Genomic DNA, 16,069 nt, shown 5'->3' with positions numbered 1-16,069 from the left:
ATGCATATGGCCCTAAAAGCAATAAATGTTGAGCAATGTTTAACTTAGAGGTAAAGAATCAATTAATATTTGTACTGCTAAGCATGCATTTATTCATTTTTGTATTTCTTCTTTTGCTCTTCATGTATTTATCCTGTCCTAATAATAGATGAAAAAGAGTTATCAATAGGACTGAGGATGTGTCCCCTGATGAAGTACTCAAAGCTTCTGTAATAAATCAGATTTGAGATGTATGGAACATACTGCTAATAAATTTATCATTAATCCTTTAAAAAGAATCCAAAAAATAGGATCTCAAGCCTAGTTATCCTAAGATCAGTGAGGAAATTGCCACTGTTCTCAGAAGGCAGATTGGAATGTGCAATGAATTCTTGCACTCCAGACTTTGATAATTAATATCAAATAATAATTAAAACTAGCATGATTTTTGCCTTTTTACCTGAACATATTTCCATTGGTTAAAACAGAGTGAATTCTGGTTTAGGTGGTGTAAATGAGAAGGGAAGCTAATTGCATCCACAGGAACCTCCCACCATTCTGTTTTAATCTTATCGAGAACACATTTATGGAGTGGGCTGGAAGTCAGTGCAAGCCTAATGCTAAGAAGCTTAGAATGAACATGATTGATTCAAATGGGACTGTTAAGTTTATATGGAAAACTGTGATTATGCAATCAAATCCATGTAGTGAGCCCTTGATACACACATCAGAAAATCTACTAACAACATTGGGAGCTGAATATTAGCTATCTTTAATCTGCTTCCTTTATAAAATTCAATGGAAGCATTTAAAAATCTCCTGTTAGAGACTTAAAAAACCCCAGACAACCCACCAACACCCACAAAAAAGCCCCAGAACAAAACAAATATAAGAAAAGCCTAACAAAGCAAGCAAGAAAAAAAAACAAAAACTAAACCTAAGCAGAAATATACCACCACTGCCAAAATAAGTAAATAAATACTTACATACACATATACATACATACAAACATACAAAAAAGCAAATGAAAACCAAAACACCAAAACAGTGGAATTTAGGCAGTGGAAATGTTGGAGTATTTTATTCACAAGCCCTTAAGCAAATATAAATGTGCTTAGATCAACTAAGTATTGGCATGCAAATGAAGTTCCCTTAAAAAAATAATGGTTCCTACTTTGAATACGAACTAATACCTTATAGACCCTAAAAAAGCCTTAAGCATCTGGTGGAGTTAATTGGGGGGTAGTCATGAACCATATCTCTTTTTTTGACATGCGCTGTAGCCTGCGTTTTTCACAGGGGAGGATGAATTTCAGCATGTTTCTTATAATGGAATTCCAGCTTTTAAAATTTCTTCTTTCCAATTCAGATTCTAAAGCCTAAGTGTTTTGTGGGCTAACTTTTTAAAATTATAAGTGCTTGAGATCAAAACTATGCTCTGAGCAATGTCTGTGTGGGTCCCATAAATTCTAAGTAGGCAACTCCAGTATTTTTCAGTTAAAAGCAGAAGTGGGGAATGGTTTTCAAGATAAACTTTGCTTTTCTTTTTCCTATTGGTGAAGTTTTTATGGACTCCCATTCCTGTTCTGTATAATTCCAGAGTATTTTGGCCACAGGACTTTCATGGACCACTGCAATTCTTTCTTTCTGTTGGCTTTATAGGGATCCTGTCCTGAGTATCTTTCCAACCTGTGTACTCTGGTAAGGAACCTAAATTAGGTGTGATGGATCTGGGACAAATAACTCCAGTGACACTGTGAGATTTCTTTTGTTTTTACTGGCAAAGCATTTAAGCATGAACTTTTTTACTGCTCAATAAAGCAGTTAATCATATTTTAAAGTATAAGTCTAGGTCGAAGTATGTGATTGAATCAGATCCTTTGAAGTTCACTGACCTGTAGTAAATTGGGAATTTCATAGCTGACTGCACAATTAAACTTTGACTTCAGGGCATATTTAGGTTTAAATTTCTCATTAGGAAGTAATTCTGAAGCAAGATTTTTTTTCTCCTGACAAATGCAAAGTAGCTGTGAAGAGGTTAAATAAAAGTTTTATTTTGCAATTAAAACCAAATTTATGCATGATTTTTTCTAATTTATTTCTCTGCTTCTGGTAGAAGTAATTGGTTCAAAGCCTAATATCCCGGTAATCTTTAAACCTTCAGCAAGCTTTCTTACACATTTTCTAGGTTCAATTCATATGGAAAAAATACCTTTTTTTCATTTGTCCCAGTCTCCTATGAATTATCTTTTAAAAGATAAAGGGAGACAGCAACATGGATAGAGTTATATTCTACAAAATCCTATTAGAACAGAAAGATCGCTCTCTTGATGCTTAAAGTATTAAATTTGCCGACTACTGAATCCTTTTTCACACCAGTAAGTGTGAAGAAAGTGACTTTTATAGAAGGTAATTGAGACAGAAAGACAGGATTTCAAAAAATAGATGCTGAAAGGTCCATTCAATTACCAGGAATACTCCTCTGCCTACTGTAGTACACTCATTACTGCTGGAATGGTGATTGAGATTCCCAGTTGCCATATACTGCCACAGCCCCACAGGAGTCTGCAGTACATTTTTGGTTCATGTTATTTGAAGATTTGCCTTCAGTTTTGATGATATAAAACCATATCTGATGGTATAAAATAATCTGTGGATTTGAAACATAATTTAAATACAATTCACAGCACTTATTCAAAAAATAAGTGTCATTTTAAAAGCTGGGCTTTTGCTAGGAGCATTACAATACAATGGGACTATTTATCTGTCTTGTTCTGAGCTGGATATGTTTTTACCACTTTCCAGAGGAACAGAGCAAAGACACATATTTTAAATTGCAAATTCAGGGGCGTATGTCCATTATAAAAAAGCAGATTTAAAGACTCTTTGTGTATCAGATTCCAATTATGCTTCCTGTGGAGTCTGTCTCCACAGTCAGACATGATTATTAATCATTCTTTCATCAAAGACTTTGGAAATGGGAGATTTCACTTGTTTTTTCTCTTGGAAAAGACAGTGCTCTTTCTGGGCTTGATCCTTTCATTTCAGGTTTTTACTTAGGTAGCTGTAAGGTTGGAGCAGCATGGACACCTAATGCATTAAATTACTCCCTAAGGCGTGGACCTGCCTGCCCTGGGTTTGGTGGTGGTGAGAACTTTGGAAAGACCAGGCTTTATCCTCCTGACCCATCTGGCTTGGGAAGTTTGCAGTCAACCTGGAACTGGTTCCACCTGTTTCACCATGTAGGGAGCAGAGACAGACACTGGGATGGGGATGGCTGGCACAGCAGAGCGTGTTCCTGCATGGATGGTGGGGATGGGGGGCTCACACGGACACACTGCAGGGACAGCATCTCAAACCAACACTTCAGCCACAGTCAGGGACAAACGATGGATGCAACGTGGTCGTACAACTGCACATCACACATACATGATGCAGAGATGGCCATGGAAAATACTCACTTTTTCACTTGATTCTGCTTCCTTTTGGCTTCTGCACCCCTTTGGTGCATAGCAGGGAAGTAGGTATTTGTGTTTAGTGGAAGAAATTACACTGACTAACAGACACAAGCATTTTACTCATAAATTTATCATAGACTATTGCTGAGGAGACTGACAGACAGCTACTACAAATGGTGTGTTAAACATTTAATGAACCCAGGCTGAACTCCTGGCCCTGTTGAAGCCAATGGAAGTTTTTGCATGTCAATCTTTTTTGGGGTGCAGTGAAGGTTTAGAGGGGGCAGCATTTTATGTGTGTTTCTAATTTTTTGTTAATCTCTTAATGGAAAATTAGAAATGATGCCTTAAACAGAGCATCTTTTTCCTCCATGCAATTTCTTTGTAGACATTGGAGTTCACCATGAACAAAACCTGGTGTTCAACAGGGGCTGAGGAGGAGGTGCCAGACCTGGTTTCCAAATTAGTAGATGGTATTTCTAGAATGTGTATTAGTGCAGCATATCTGCGATGCTCTGCTGGAGAAGTACGTGCTGGTGTGTGTGCATCTTAGAACTTTCTAAAGTACAGTAGCTGTTATACTAAATCGTGAGAGGAATAAAATAGGATTGTGGATTTCGTTTAAGGCTCTCATGTAAAACCAGCTTCCAGCAATTTCCATTCCTGATGAGCTGGAAGCATTTATGTGCAGTAAATATCAGCAGTAAACTAAATGCACTTGCCTGGGGAACAAATTCATGTGAGCAACATGAGGGAATAAAACCCACTCTCATAAAAAGAGTGCTGTGGTTACAGTAGTGTTCAGTCACTGTCTTTAAGGAATGGAACCACCAAATGCTCGGTGGCTACTCCAAGGTAGGTGTAAGGTTTAGTGTGGGGATGTACATCCTTCCTTTGACTGGAGGTGTAGAAATGAAAGCAATGAGATGTGCCAAGTCACATATTCTGATCCAGACCAGGAGCAGAACCCCAGTGAGAGCTTAGGAATGGGATCTGAGATATTGGAAATGACACTACTGTGAACTGGTGGTTTCTTATTTTACATATGCACCGAATGGGAATATTTTATATATGAATTGCAAATGAGTATTTATGGCGTGACAATTGATGGCATGAATTAGAACTGAGATTTTAAACTAGCTTTAAACAACTTTCTGGTAACTGGGGAGAAAAAATGCATTTTTGTTTAAATTTTCACGTCAAACCATCTACACCCCCAATATTCACCCCAGGCTCTTTTCCCCCCTCAGTGAAGCAGCGGGATGGGTCACCCAGCGGGGCCGGGGACTCGCGCGGCGCCCGTGGCCCCCTCAGAGCCCCGCGCTCTGCCCACCTGGGATGCCACAGTGAGGAGGGGCTTTTCTTCTGCAGACTCCTCCCTCGGAATCTCCTTCATCACCATGGCCACAGCCTTATCGGCCGCCCTAGCGCCTTTGCCCTACAACAGCGAAACCAACAACGGCGCCAGGTCAGCAGCGGGCTCCGACCGCCCTCACGCGCGCTCCCGACCCGGCCCGCGGGACCCGGCCGCGCCTGTGCCTGGAAGCGAAGCTCGGTTGGAAGCAGAACACACACACACTGGTTAAAAATAGTAAAAATAATAATAATAATAATGTAACAAGTGGTCCATCAGCCCAATGGTTAAGGAGGCAGTTGGGGTCTAGCCGTGGTCTGGTGGCTCGTTCGAGTTGCCCCAATGAAGTCAACAGGAATCCGGCACTTTCCTGCTGGGCCAAGGCCTGCTGGAAGTTCCCCCGTGCCAACCTTCTGCAGGGTAGGATCCCCAGAGCAGCAGGGGTTGGAGGATCAGCCCATTGATTTAATTTTAGTCATCCAAGTTTATACCCGAAATACCTCTTCATGGGTTTTTTTCTGTTCTTTTTTCTTAAAAATAGCGTCAAGTGGAGTTTTCAAATAAAGCACAGTTCCTTGTTGTTCACTGAGGCAAACTCTCCCTGAAATTTGAATGTATAATCTGGACCCACAGAGTTTATAGCTCTAGTAACATTTTAAAAAGCAATTTACATCATATAAACAGTCTGGGTTTTTGCTAACAGAACATACGGAGCCAAATTCTGCCATCGTAGGCATTGCTACAGCTGTCCCTGAAATGATCATTGTTGTAGAACTTACTGTAAGGATTTTTTTTTTAAGCTACACTTTTCTTAAACTTCTCTTAACACATTGTAAATATTCTGGACAAGTTTAAGATATTTTAACATTATTTAATATAAATTAGCCAAATAAAAAGTGCACCGATATTATGTGCCATGCTGTTTAATGCCATTCTTTTTATTTAATGAGGGTCTTTATCATCTTGAGTTCACATGGGTTTCTGTATCTTGATCTTTGGTCTTATTTTGATCTCTGCCTCTTTCGAGTGACAGAGAAGGTGGGAGCTTACACATGAAGCATCACAGCAGAGCTGCATTATGCCAGTGACCCTGGCCAGGTCCTTATTATTATACTTTAAAAGCTCCCATCTATTTCCATGGAAGTTTTAGCTGTGCAAAGACTGCAGGATCTGGCTCCATAAAAGAAGTATGTTACACTGGACTTAAATATATTTAAATCCTTAAAAGTCTATTAACAGAAGGGGTTCTTTGCTAAGACCTCATATACAAGAATTATCTTCACTAGCAGTATATTCTGTGTCAAGTAAACCCCCACTATTGCTCATACCAAACTACAGATGGTTTCAGGAACATTTCACCAATTGCAGGTAAAACCATTATGTACTATTGCAGGTTCTAAACGGGTTTTATTACTGGTCAGGTCAATATTAGATTAGCTTGCTTGTGCAACACATCACAGATACCCTACAGAGAGTTCTTTGCATGCTGCAAGAAATTCTCAGAGCAGAAGTGTCATAAATGATAAGCATGCTGGACTTGTGATGCCTTTGATATCCAAAGAACTGCAAAGTCATTGTAAAATTAAATATATTAAATTCAATGAGAATTACATTTAATTGGTAAGCATATCAAAGGTTCTGGGCCAATTATGTGTTTGTTCATGATTCACATGACATATTCCAGGTCTATGAAGCTTGTTTCCAGTATGACACATGAGCTATCATTAGCTAGCACTAATAGCATGCTATTGGTCTTTACAAAATGTAGTCCTTTTGTGCTGAGTGCTAGAACAAAATCGTTTATCAGCTGGGAAGGATGCATTGGAAAGCATGCAGTGCTTTTTATTTCTTGCAGAGTAAAAACCCACCAAAGCAAAGGTCAGGTCACTTTTTTGAAGACAGAGCCACTTTTTCTTCAAGGTTTCACCTACTGCCTGAAAAGAGTCATGATACTCGTATTAGTGCCTGCTGTTCATCCTCCACACACGTAACTGCAAAGCGCTGGGAGTGGCTGACACCAAATACAAAATCTGTCTCACCAGTTTAAAGTGGCCACGTTACAATGGAGAAAAGCAACCCAAAGGATACCTCTGTGCTATTTTTAATGAGCAGACTTAGTTTATTTGCTGGGCAAAGCAAGTGATTTGATGGTTTACCTTTTCTTTTCTTTAAGTTAGATCTTTAACTTTCCTAAAAGAAAAACAAGCTTTCCTGTGTGAAAGTCAGGTTGACATTTCTGGCTGTTTAGCCTATGCTGTGTGAAACATTTTGAAACTAGAAGTTGGTAACAATTTCCTGGATGCCTAAGAGAAAGCCAATGCAGTGGAATAGATTAAATTGTCAGATTCTGCTGGAGAGGTACACAGGGGAACAATTCACTGGAAAATGCAGCCTTTTATTCTGTTGACTAGAAATTAAATTGTTGTCCTATGTAAGGTAGGTAACTTTGAAAATTTTGGTCTCTCTTCCCTGCGGTGACCACTGTGTAGCCAATTCTTGCCTATGAAGCCATTAGGCCAAAGAATTGGAGAGAAATAAAACCAGTTTTTCTGTGGTCAGGATGACCTTGTTACTGTTGTCAACTGCAGCTGAAATTAAAATCTCCAGCACATTTATTTCAATAACCATTAAAGAATTATTTTTTAAGGTGTTCTTTACTTAGCCTCTTTTGATATTAAGTGTTGTTTCTTTGCAAGCCAAAGTGCTATATAAATTTACCTGGCACAGCAGTTTATTGCTCAAAGCCTGTAATTCTGTAACAACTAATTTTAGACACGCCAGAACTTCAAAACAAACAGTTTGTTGGAAGTGGAGGTTTGCAAGGTCCGTTACTTTCTCATGTAAACCACAGTTTAACAATTTAGTAAGTAAATTTCATCATTCCCTATTGGTTTGCAATATAGAAATGGAAACAATTGCGATGTAGAACATGACAACCCATGTGCAAATTATGACAATTGTGAATTGATGAAGGAAAAAAATGTATTATTTGTTTTAATGGAACATACTCCTTAAGAGAAACTGAGAAACATGTCAGTGTGTTGTTATTTGATACATTAAAAAAATGCAGCAGCTCCTTTAGGTAATATCTCCATAGCAAAATAAGGAATAGATTTCAGAGTATTCCCCTGATGCTAAATATTTATAACAGCATTAGGTTCAAAACTTAATAACAATTTCTCTAAGCTTTTCCTTTGGGATCAGATAATGGGTAGTAATAGACATTTCCATAGGACTATGCTGATTTAGCAGGATTTTGTAAGGAAATACTTTTATTCTGCTGCTTTTTCTGAATAGTTCCAAATTCAATTCTCTCCAAGTCACACTATTTAGATGTGGTATTTAGTAATGAGTAATTAATTAAATTACCGTAAGAGCATATTAATGTAAATTTCTAGTGCAGCATAAAGTTGATTTTTTAAAATAAGTGATGCATATAACTTTGTAACCATGCTCATCTAGGATAAAGCTTTAAGTACTTGGGACCAACAGATTACCTTCAGGTCCTGATGGGCAGATCAGAATGAACACATGCTCACACTTGAAACATTACTATTTAGTGCAATACTCTATAATTCTGTAATTATTTTCTTCATTATAGTGATTTGCAAATTTGTTCTTGCATATGAAAAACCAACAGCCAGTGCTTTGTAAATGTTTAACATTTTGACAACAGTATTTAAACTATAATGATTAATTGCAAAAATTCTTTGTTGTCATCTATGCAATAAAAGGATTTTATCTAAAAGTATTTCATAACTGTAGGTTTGACTTTAACAAATATTTAAGGTACTTGAGTCCTAAATTCACTTTTCATGAATATTTATAGCATCTCTTCTTGTGAGAAAGTGAGCAGAAAGAAATGGAGTGATCAGATTTTCTTTTTTTTTAACATGCTACATGAAGAAAGTTTTCCTTCATTACACAGACTTGTGTCTGTGTAATTTATTTTTCAAAGATTCTATCAAGCTGTTTCAGATTTAATTGACACACTACAATGCATCCCTGTTCACAGAAATCATCTCAGCACGGGCATGTTTAAATTTAAGCTTCTGTGAAATAGAAGTTTTAAGACAGCTTTCCTTATAAAGAAATTTGATAGATAAAAATTTATCTTCAGGCAGTGCTGGTAGAGGTATGGCAGGATTATGCTTTCATGGGCATCTCCCTTTCTAGCTGAGGAGAAACAGAATAGCATTTAAAAATGTAATGCCAAAAAATATGGCCAGATGTCCTGACCTTTCCTACTGGGCTGTTGAATTGAAATGTCTGAAAACAAAACAAAACCAAAACCCAGCAGTTCAGGACATCTTGAAGTACCAATCTGCACTTTAAATATCTTTAATAGGTTGAGAGGGCCTTTTTAAAGCAAACTTTATGAAAGAAGCATTAGTGACAACTTGGAGTTTGAGGAGTTGTTGTCCTCCTGTGCTGGGAGAAGGAACAGGGAGAGCTGCAGAACGTGTTGGGTCTGGGAGGCTTGGCTGCTCTCCAGATCCCCCAGCAGCTGATGTATTAGAGTACCACCTAAGCAGCCTATTCCAAATGGCTTTATGCTCCACAAATCTTCTTGTTTTGTGCAACTTAAAAATAAAAATGAAGGGAAAAACTTGGCTTTATTTTTTTAAATAGTGCAGCGCTAAGGTTTTTTACCTCTCAAAATGAGCACACAGAGCTATGCAATGGTGCCGTGGGAGTTCCAGGCTCCACAATACAACTGTGAGCTCTTGATTTACATTGGATCTGTTTATAACTTCAAAGTTTTCCCTTCTCAGGCTTTTATGTTCATGTTTTCTGCATATGTCTTTCTTCTCATCTATACTTTTCTACTTTTTTCTAGTAATGTTTTGTCTTGTATTTTATATATAATTAAAAATAATGGAGAAACATATGGTGAGGCAGTTTTATGGATGAGTTCAAGATCGATATTTAAACAGAAAACTCTGTTTCATCAGAGCTCGTGGTAGTATTTTTATTACAAGCCTAATAAAATCAAGTATATATCTAAGATAAATGGGAACACAATTCCTTTAGGCAGTGCCTGTTTGACCATGGTGAGGAAACATGAACAAGCTCTCAGTCCTGAACTGGAAGCAGCATTGTCAGGGCTCAGACTAGGTTTCAGAACCCGAGCTTCTATTTTGATACTGTATTTGGATCATTTGGAATCTATTATCAAGTTCTCTGTGATTATCCAAACTCTTCTGACTCATGACCTTCAGTAGCTCATTCTTACAAGATTATGATGAAATACAGACAGAGTTAGTTACAGACAAAGAAGCAGCTATAGGAAGACTTGTCCAAGAAGTAATTTATAGTAAAGCAGCTAAATCCATATTGGCTGAGTTCACCGTGTTCTCCTCCTCTTTCATCCCTTTCCCCATCTTTTCATTCTTATGTTGATGGAATAACAGATTTCAGTGTTAATATGGGAAGACTTTACTGCATTCAGGAAAAATGGCAAAGAAAGGGACAAAAGCTTATAAAAGGCAATCAGCATAAACATTCACATTTACCCTCTCTGGGCTGTGTCTTATACCCATTTAAAGGTCAATAGGGTGGTAAAATTGAATTCCAGTTTGAAAAGCATTTGCATGGAAATGGCACTGTAAGGTTTTCTGTTTACTGACTCAGTAACTGTTGTACCACGTGTGTTCCCTTGAGAGGCTGTCTCAGTCTGAAGCCTATAGATCCATTCCCAAAGCCAAGTGGGACAGCTTCCAAACATCTCTGGTGGAAGCTCTGCAAGACCCATTTTGCTCTCAAGAACTTGTACAAACTCATTTGACTTAACAGATCTGAACACAAATTATGACTGGAAATTAATAAACAATTCTGCCAATGTAACTCATTCTCTATAAGCTAGTTTGATTCCTGCAGGCTAAGAGGAGGAAGAGGAGGAGGAGGAGGAGGAGGAGGAGGAGGAGGAGGAGGAGGAGGAGGAGGATGTGAAATGAGGTTTTTCCCCTCTTGAGCCAAAGAGTTTAATTTGGGGTATAATAGGAAGTGCACAGTTTGAGATAACAACAAGATAACAACACTGTAACGTTGAAACAATAATTATGATTTAACTGTAAATAATAAACCCAGCTGGCAGGGTTGGTAAGAAGAAGGAGGCCTGGGACAGAACTAATATTTAGAGGTTGTTTAAGGTTCTGCTCCTTTTATGAACGAGTTATATAATAAATCTCCTTGTGATAGAAGGCTTGGATGAGATGTTTTGCAGTCTTTTCTTTCTTTGCAATTTTCATCTTGTAATAAGACCATTGTGAATATGTAGAAACTATTTTTTAGCACTTATTTGATTGACTTCTTAATAATTTGGAATTGCATTACCAAAGGGATGAGTCCTTTGACTGCACAATGATATAAGACTTCAAAAATCTTAGGGAATAGCTGCGGGGTTTCTTGCATCTCTGCTTAGTCTGTGTCAAGGAACTTTGCGAAATCACTGGGTTTAGCAATTGGCAATTTTAAATTTGTTTGGTAGTCTTCAGCAGAGAATTAATACTGAGGAATTTTCTCTCCCATAATTTGAGTTGCTTTTATGTTGACTTCCCTATCATGATGCCCAGTCATAAAACACACATAGCAACAGAATTACTTGTATTATTTGCTATATTGCCATGATGATGCATGTGCTGGATTAGAATAAGAGATTCCCGTGGTACCAGTTCCAGTGAAATTCCAGGAGATCAGGTCACTTTCAGAATAAACAATTGTGACTAAAGTGCAGTCTGTTGTTTAAATGTTTACTGCACACATGATGTGTAAATGATGGATTTTGCTCCCTCATTTCCTCCCAGCACATGATGTATTGTTCTTTGAAGTGGTAGGGGTTCCTCACCTCCTGCTACACAATTTTTATAGTTTTGTTTCATGAAACATTCAGAGAACTCAGACTAACTCTGCAGTCTGTTTAGGAAAAGCAATGAAATAAACTGAGAAGTGGTGGTATTTATGTGGAAAAATCCGCAGCTTATCAGTGAGCATGAATACAGGATAGTCTGTAGGAAATGCAGAATATAAAACATTGTTCCAAGTTAACTGGAACAGGCAAGCTTTTAAAGGCAGCTGTTTATTTTATACTTTATCTGTAAAAGAAAACTGGAAGTATATCTGTGTCTGGACTTTGATGCAAGTTATTCTTAAAAGAAAGTTATGCAGGTTCTGATGTTTAAATAGTATAATCTGCACTCTGCCAGCCTGGAACATAGAAGAAATATGCATTTTTTTCCAGTGTTTGCAGATTTTGTTGTTCTTCTTCCAGACATCATTATTAAATCCTGCACTTCACAGTTGTAAACCTGTGTAGCCAGAAAATGAATTGGGTCCCATTAGCCCCATAATTTTGTTAGTGTAGACTTTTTCTAGATTGGGCAGACACTCATCAGACATTTAGAACGAGAAAAAGACAGGCAGAGGAATAAACAAAATATAAAAGAAAGAAATCTCTGACAGAGCTAGAAAAAAGATCTGAATGCATAATAATTTGATCATATCCTACAGATACAATTCTGTGAGAGTTTTAAGATAATGTTCAAGTCCTGAAACTGTGGTTTTCTGCACAGAAGGGAGCTGGTACTCCTCTAAAGAATATAACAGAAATGTTTGTCAAAACGGCTAGAGGGGCATAACAATTGCCTGACGTTTCCTCTTGTTTTACATTACCAGATTAAGAGTCCAAATTGCTTATTTTCATAGTCAAGGTTTTACTCTTATTTTGGAAGTCCTTAAGGAAGGTATTGTTTAGGAAAGGTGGAGTTATGTTGAATGAGGGTGACTGATCAGATGACCTGTTATAAAATTCTGCATGCTGTTTTGGAAAATGAGGTATGTATTTAAATAAGTGAATTGGTATATGTCTCTTGTTAGGTACCTAATCTCAGAACAGTTTAAAAATAGTATTAGTTCCTAAATTACTTATTTTGATTGTTCTGGTTTTGTTTATGAAGGACGACAGCTTGGGCACTGAAGACAGTTTGTAATGCATTGTCACCACTATTAATTCTTATTGAAGATTAGGATGAAAATCTCAGGATTTGAGTTCTATAAATATTTGGTAAACATTATGTGATCAAAATTCATGTCCTCAGTTTAATGTTTTCATACAGATTCTTTCATGGTTTGTATATAACCATACAAGATTTAATTCTGTTTAGGATTTTTGTTTTTCTTTGGCTTGCTTGTTAAACACCTTGCTCAAAGGTTATTAAAAACAATGAAAGCTTTTATAAACATGAAAAGCTAAAATAGATTTAATCCAAACATAACAATATATGTGATTCTACCATGTAAAAGGATAGAAAGATGATGAGGCAGAGAATTAATGGAACAAAAAAGTATCAAAGGGTAGCTGGAAGTTTGTAATTTGGTTTGTTTTGAAGCAGACTGGTGTTACTTTCTCATGATCTGTGATTAGACCTGTACATATTAAATAAGGAAAACATATCATACTGGATGGTAGATCAGGATAGTTTATGATTGAAAAATACTTTTAAGACTTGTTTTCCTGACCTATATGGGTTCTCTCCAGCCATGGTTCTAAATGCTGCCAGGATAAGTTTAACCCTTCCTGTAATGTAAACATTTGATTCCCACCATGATATAAATTCTTGGTACCCTTGACTTTATTATGTAATTTTTTTTGCCACAGCCTTAAGATTTGAGTCCTTTCTACAGTGAATGGTGTCAAAGTAGAACTCTTTTAGCACTTTGGTCATAAAGGGTCTTTATGCTGTATCCTTGACCCAAAATTCATTGAGTCGCTTGTGCTGCATGTTCTCTGCAACAAAGGGTTCAGAGCCTGAGTGTACTTACCTCCATATAAAACCCTATTTTGAACCTGTGTAGTAGAGTATATTTACCCCCTTATTTTATTCCCTGAAAAGAGTAAATTGTCACTTATCAGACAATGGCAGTAGCAGATGAGGAGTTTGAATAACAGCGTGGCTGCAAAATAACTTCATGTCCCTGACCTAGACACGGCCTCTGCATGCACTTTCAGCTTCACAATGATCTCATCTGATGCTCCAAAGTATGTTAATGCTGCAAATGCTGCAAATGCAGCATTAACAGCATCATATAAAAGCAGCATTAGCAGCATCATTTAAACCTATTTAGAGAGGATTATGCTACTGTCCCTTCATTTACACAGTTTGGAAACCTTCAGGGAGAAATTCTTAAAATTGAGGTATTATGATTGTGCTCTTAAAAGATGTTCCTAATTCTCTGACGTGCACTGTTAGTGTGGAGAATGGATTTTTCTACTCTAATATTGCAAATACATTGTAATTACAGACATGAAAATGAAAAATAAAAGGCAGGTGCATTAGTAGATAATTACTTTGAGACCTAATCATAAGTTCAGCTGCCTTGGGCAACGAAAAGTTTGTTCTAAGCAAAAAATCATAAAATGATTTGACTTGGAAGAGATCTTATAGACCATCTATTTCCAATTCCTTGCCATGGACAGGGACACCTTCTACTAGATCAGGTTGCACAGAGTCCCATCTGGCCTGGTTGTCTCTCTTTACTGTTTGAAGATAATTTTTTAGCATAATGGGCCACATCAGTTACATTTGTATAAATCTGCTCTTTTGCATATATTTGCAAGTACTCTATACTCTTTTTTGCTTTAGTGGATTTAATTTCATTTTCATATCAATGACAGTAATTAGCACCTGGCCTGCTCTACAAGGAGCTGAGAGCAACATCTCTGATAGCCAGCACATCACTGATATTGGATGCTCTCTGTGCTGTTCTGCTTGAATAGGCATTTACCCTCTCCTATAGAAATTTTTTCACCTAATTTATTTATTTTTGCATACTTATATGGTAAAAAGTATCTATTGAAGAAAAATCAAGAAAATTATGTACTTATTCACTCACTTTATGCACACTTTTAAAATGTGTGTAAGAGTGTACAATGTTTATAGAGTGCAGTGTTTTGTGGTCCACTTGTGCTTAGGTTGGCAGGTTCCTCACTAGGGAAGCAAGTTCTCTGTTTTTGTTTCTGTAATTCAACAGTATCTCTAAATTAACTTGTTAGCTATCAGTTTGAGGATGTCTGCAGTGTAATTAGAAAGGTGGTGAGTCCACACTTTTTACAGCAGCTTAGTTTGGCTGGAAGTGTAGCAATTTTGTTTAATAAAAACTCTGTGGGTATCTACAACGTGATATCCGTGACCAAATAGTAAAAGCAGCTGGTAACAGCAAATGGCTCTTATGGAGAAATTCTTAATCCTCAAGACATCTTAATTAAGATTGCATATGCAAAACAATTGCTAAATCATGAGTTATATTTTCCAGGAAGCTTTCATTGCGATTACTTTCTTGGGAGGTAAATGGTGCTACTTCTATTTCAAAATTGGGTTCTGGCAGATACAAAACCCCGTGGAGGTACAGTTGCTCCAGTTAATGGATTGTGCCTCCTCAGCTGGGATGTCAAATCCAGCACCAGTCTGTCCTGTGTCGTTAAAGCTAAACTGAATCTCCCCTGCACCCCAGGGCACAGTAACCTAACACTGTGGAGGTTGAGCGGCCTGACAATAGCACGACAGCTATTGTCAGAAATATTTCTCCTCAGAGGTTCCACAAAAAAATAAATCTGTCTCAATTGTGCAGTGCAGTCCTGTACTCTGCTGGTGTCTCCTTCCACAAGATCACATTCATTTACCACAGACCATTCTTGAACATCAAAATCGATCTTGCTCAAGTGAAAGAGCAGGGATGAGTTAGCCATCTTCTGAATGGCTTGCAGGCATCTCAATAAATGTGCTTTTATCAGAGAATTAGCAGGCTTGTAGCTGAGGGAAAGGGGTGCAGCAGCTCACTCACGTCTCATTGTACCAAGGACTAGCCCAGGATGTGGCTGACAAACAGCTGGAGAGGGGTCGGGTGTTTTTGGCAGGTGTAGAGGATAAATCTGGAACTTCAAGCATACATATTTGTATGAAATATGTTTATATATATATTTTGTATGTATAAAATATGTTTATATATATATATTTGCTTTTTATTCACTGAGGAGAGCAACTGAGCCAGCGCAGGGAAAGAAAAGTTGTTTTGCTCTTGCAGTGCTGCAGTAATTCACTATCCTGTCTCTTTTTGTATTTAGGAACAGAGAATGGCCTTAGATAGCTTCTCTAATGACAGTGTTATGACTGACTGAAATCAGCCTATCAGCCAGTACTCTGGATTTTGTATTCACTGAAACACTCTGCTGCTTCATTTCGCTCTGAAAATCTTGTAAATAAGGAAGTTTTATCCCAACTTC

General features: G+C 37.6%; 1 protein-coding gene across 3 annotated transcripts in view; it reads right to left on the bottom strand.

Moving 5' to 3' along the window:
• The window catches only part of PEX5L (peroxisomal biogenesis factor 5 like), a 96,970-nt gene that overhangs the window by 29,975 nt on the left and 50,926 nt on the right, over positions 1-16,069 (bottom strand). For 2 of the 3 annotated variants that reach the window (XM_005419016.2, XM_031055459.1), the window contains exons 1-2: positions 6,660-6,722; positions 4,771-4,875 (exon numbers count right to left, since the gene is read on the bottom strand). In XM_005419016.2, the coding sequence (XP_005419073.1) occupies positions 4,771-4,839 (69 nt within the window). In that variant the 5' untranslated portion in view covers positions 4,840-4,875; positions 6,660-6,722. Of the gene's footprint in view, positions 1-4,770; positions 4,876-6,659; positions 6,723-16,069 lie in introns of those variants that run through there. The other variant, XM_031055458.1, reaches the window with a different exon arrangement.

This window comes from Geospiza fortis, unplaced genomic scaffold, assembly GCF_000277835.1.
Source record: "Geospiza fortis unplaced genomic scaffold, GeoFor_1.0 scaffold172, whole genome shotgun sequence".
In the NCBI taxonomy this organism is placed as follows: domain Eukaryota; kingdom Metazoa; phylum Chordata; class Aves; order Passeriformes; family Thraupidae; genus Geospiza; species Geospiza fortis.
Note: the sequence above shows the minus strand (reverse complement) of the source record. Positions and strands in the feature narration are given on the sequence as shown.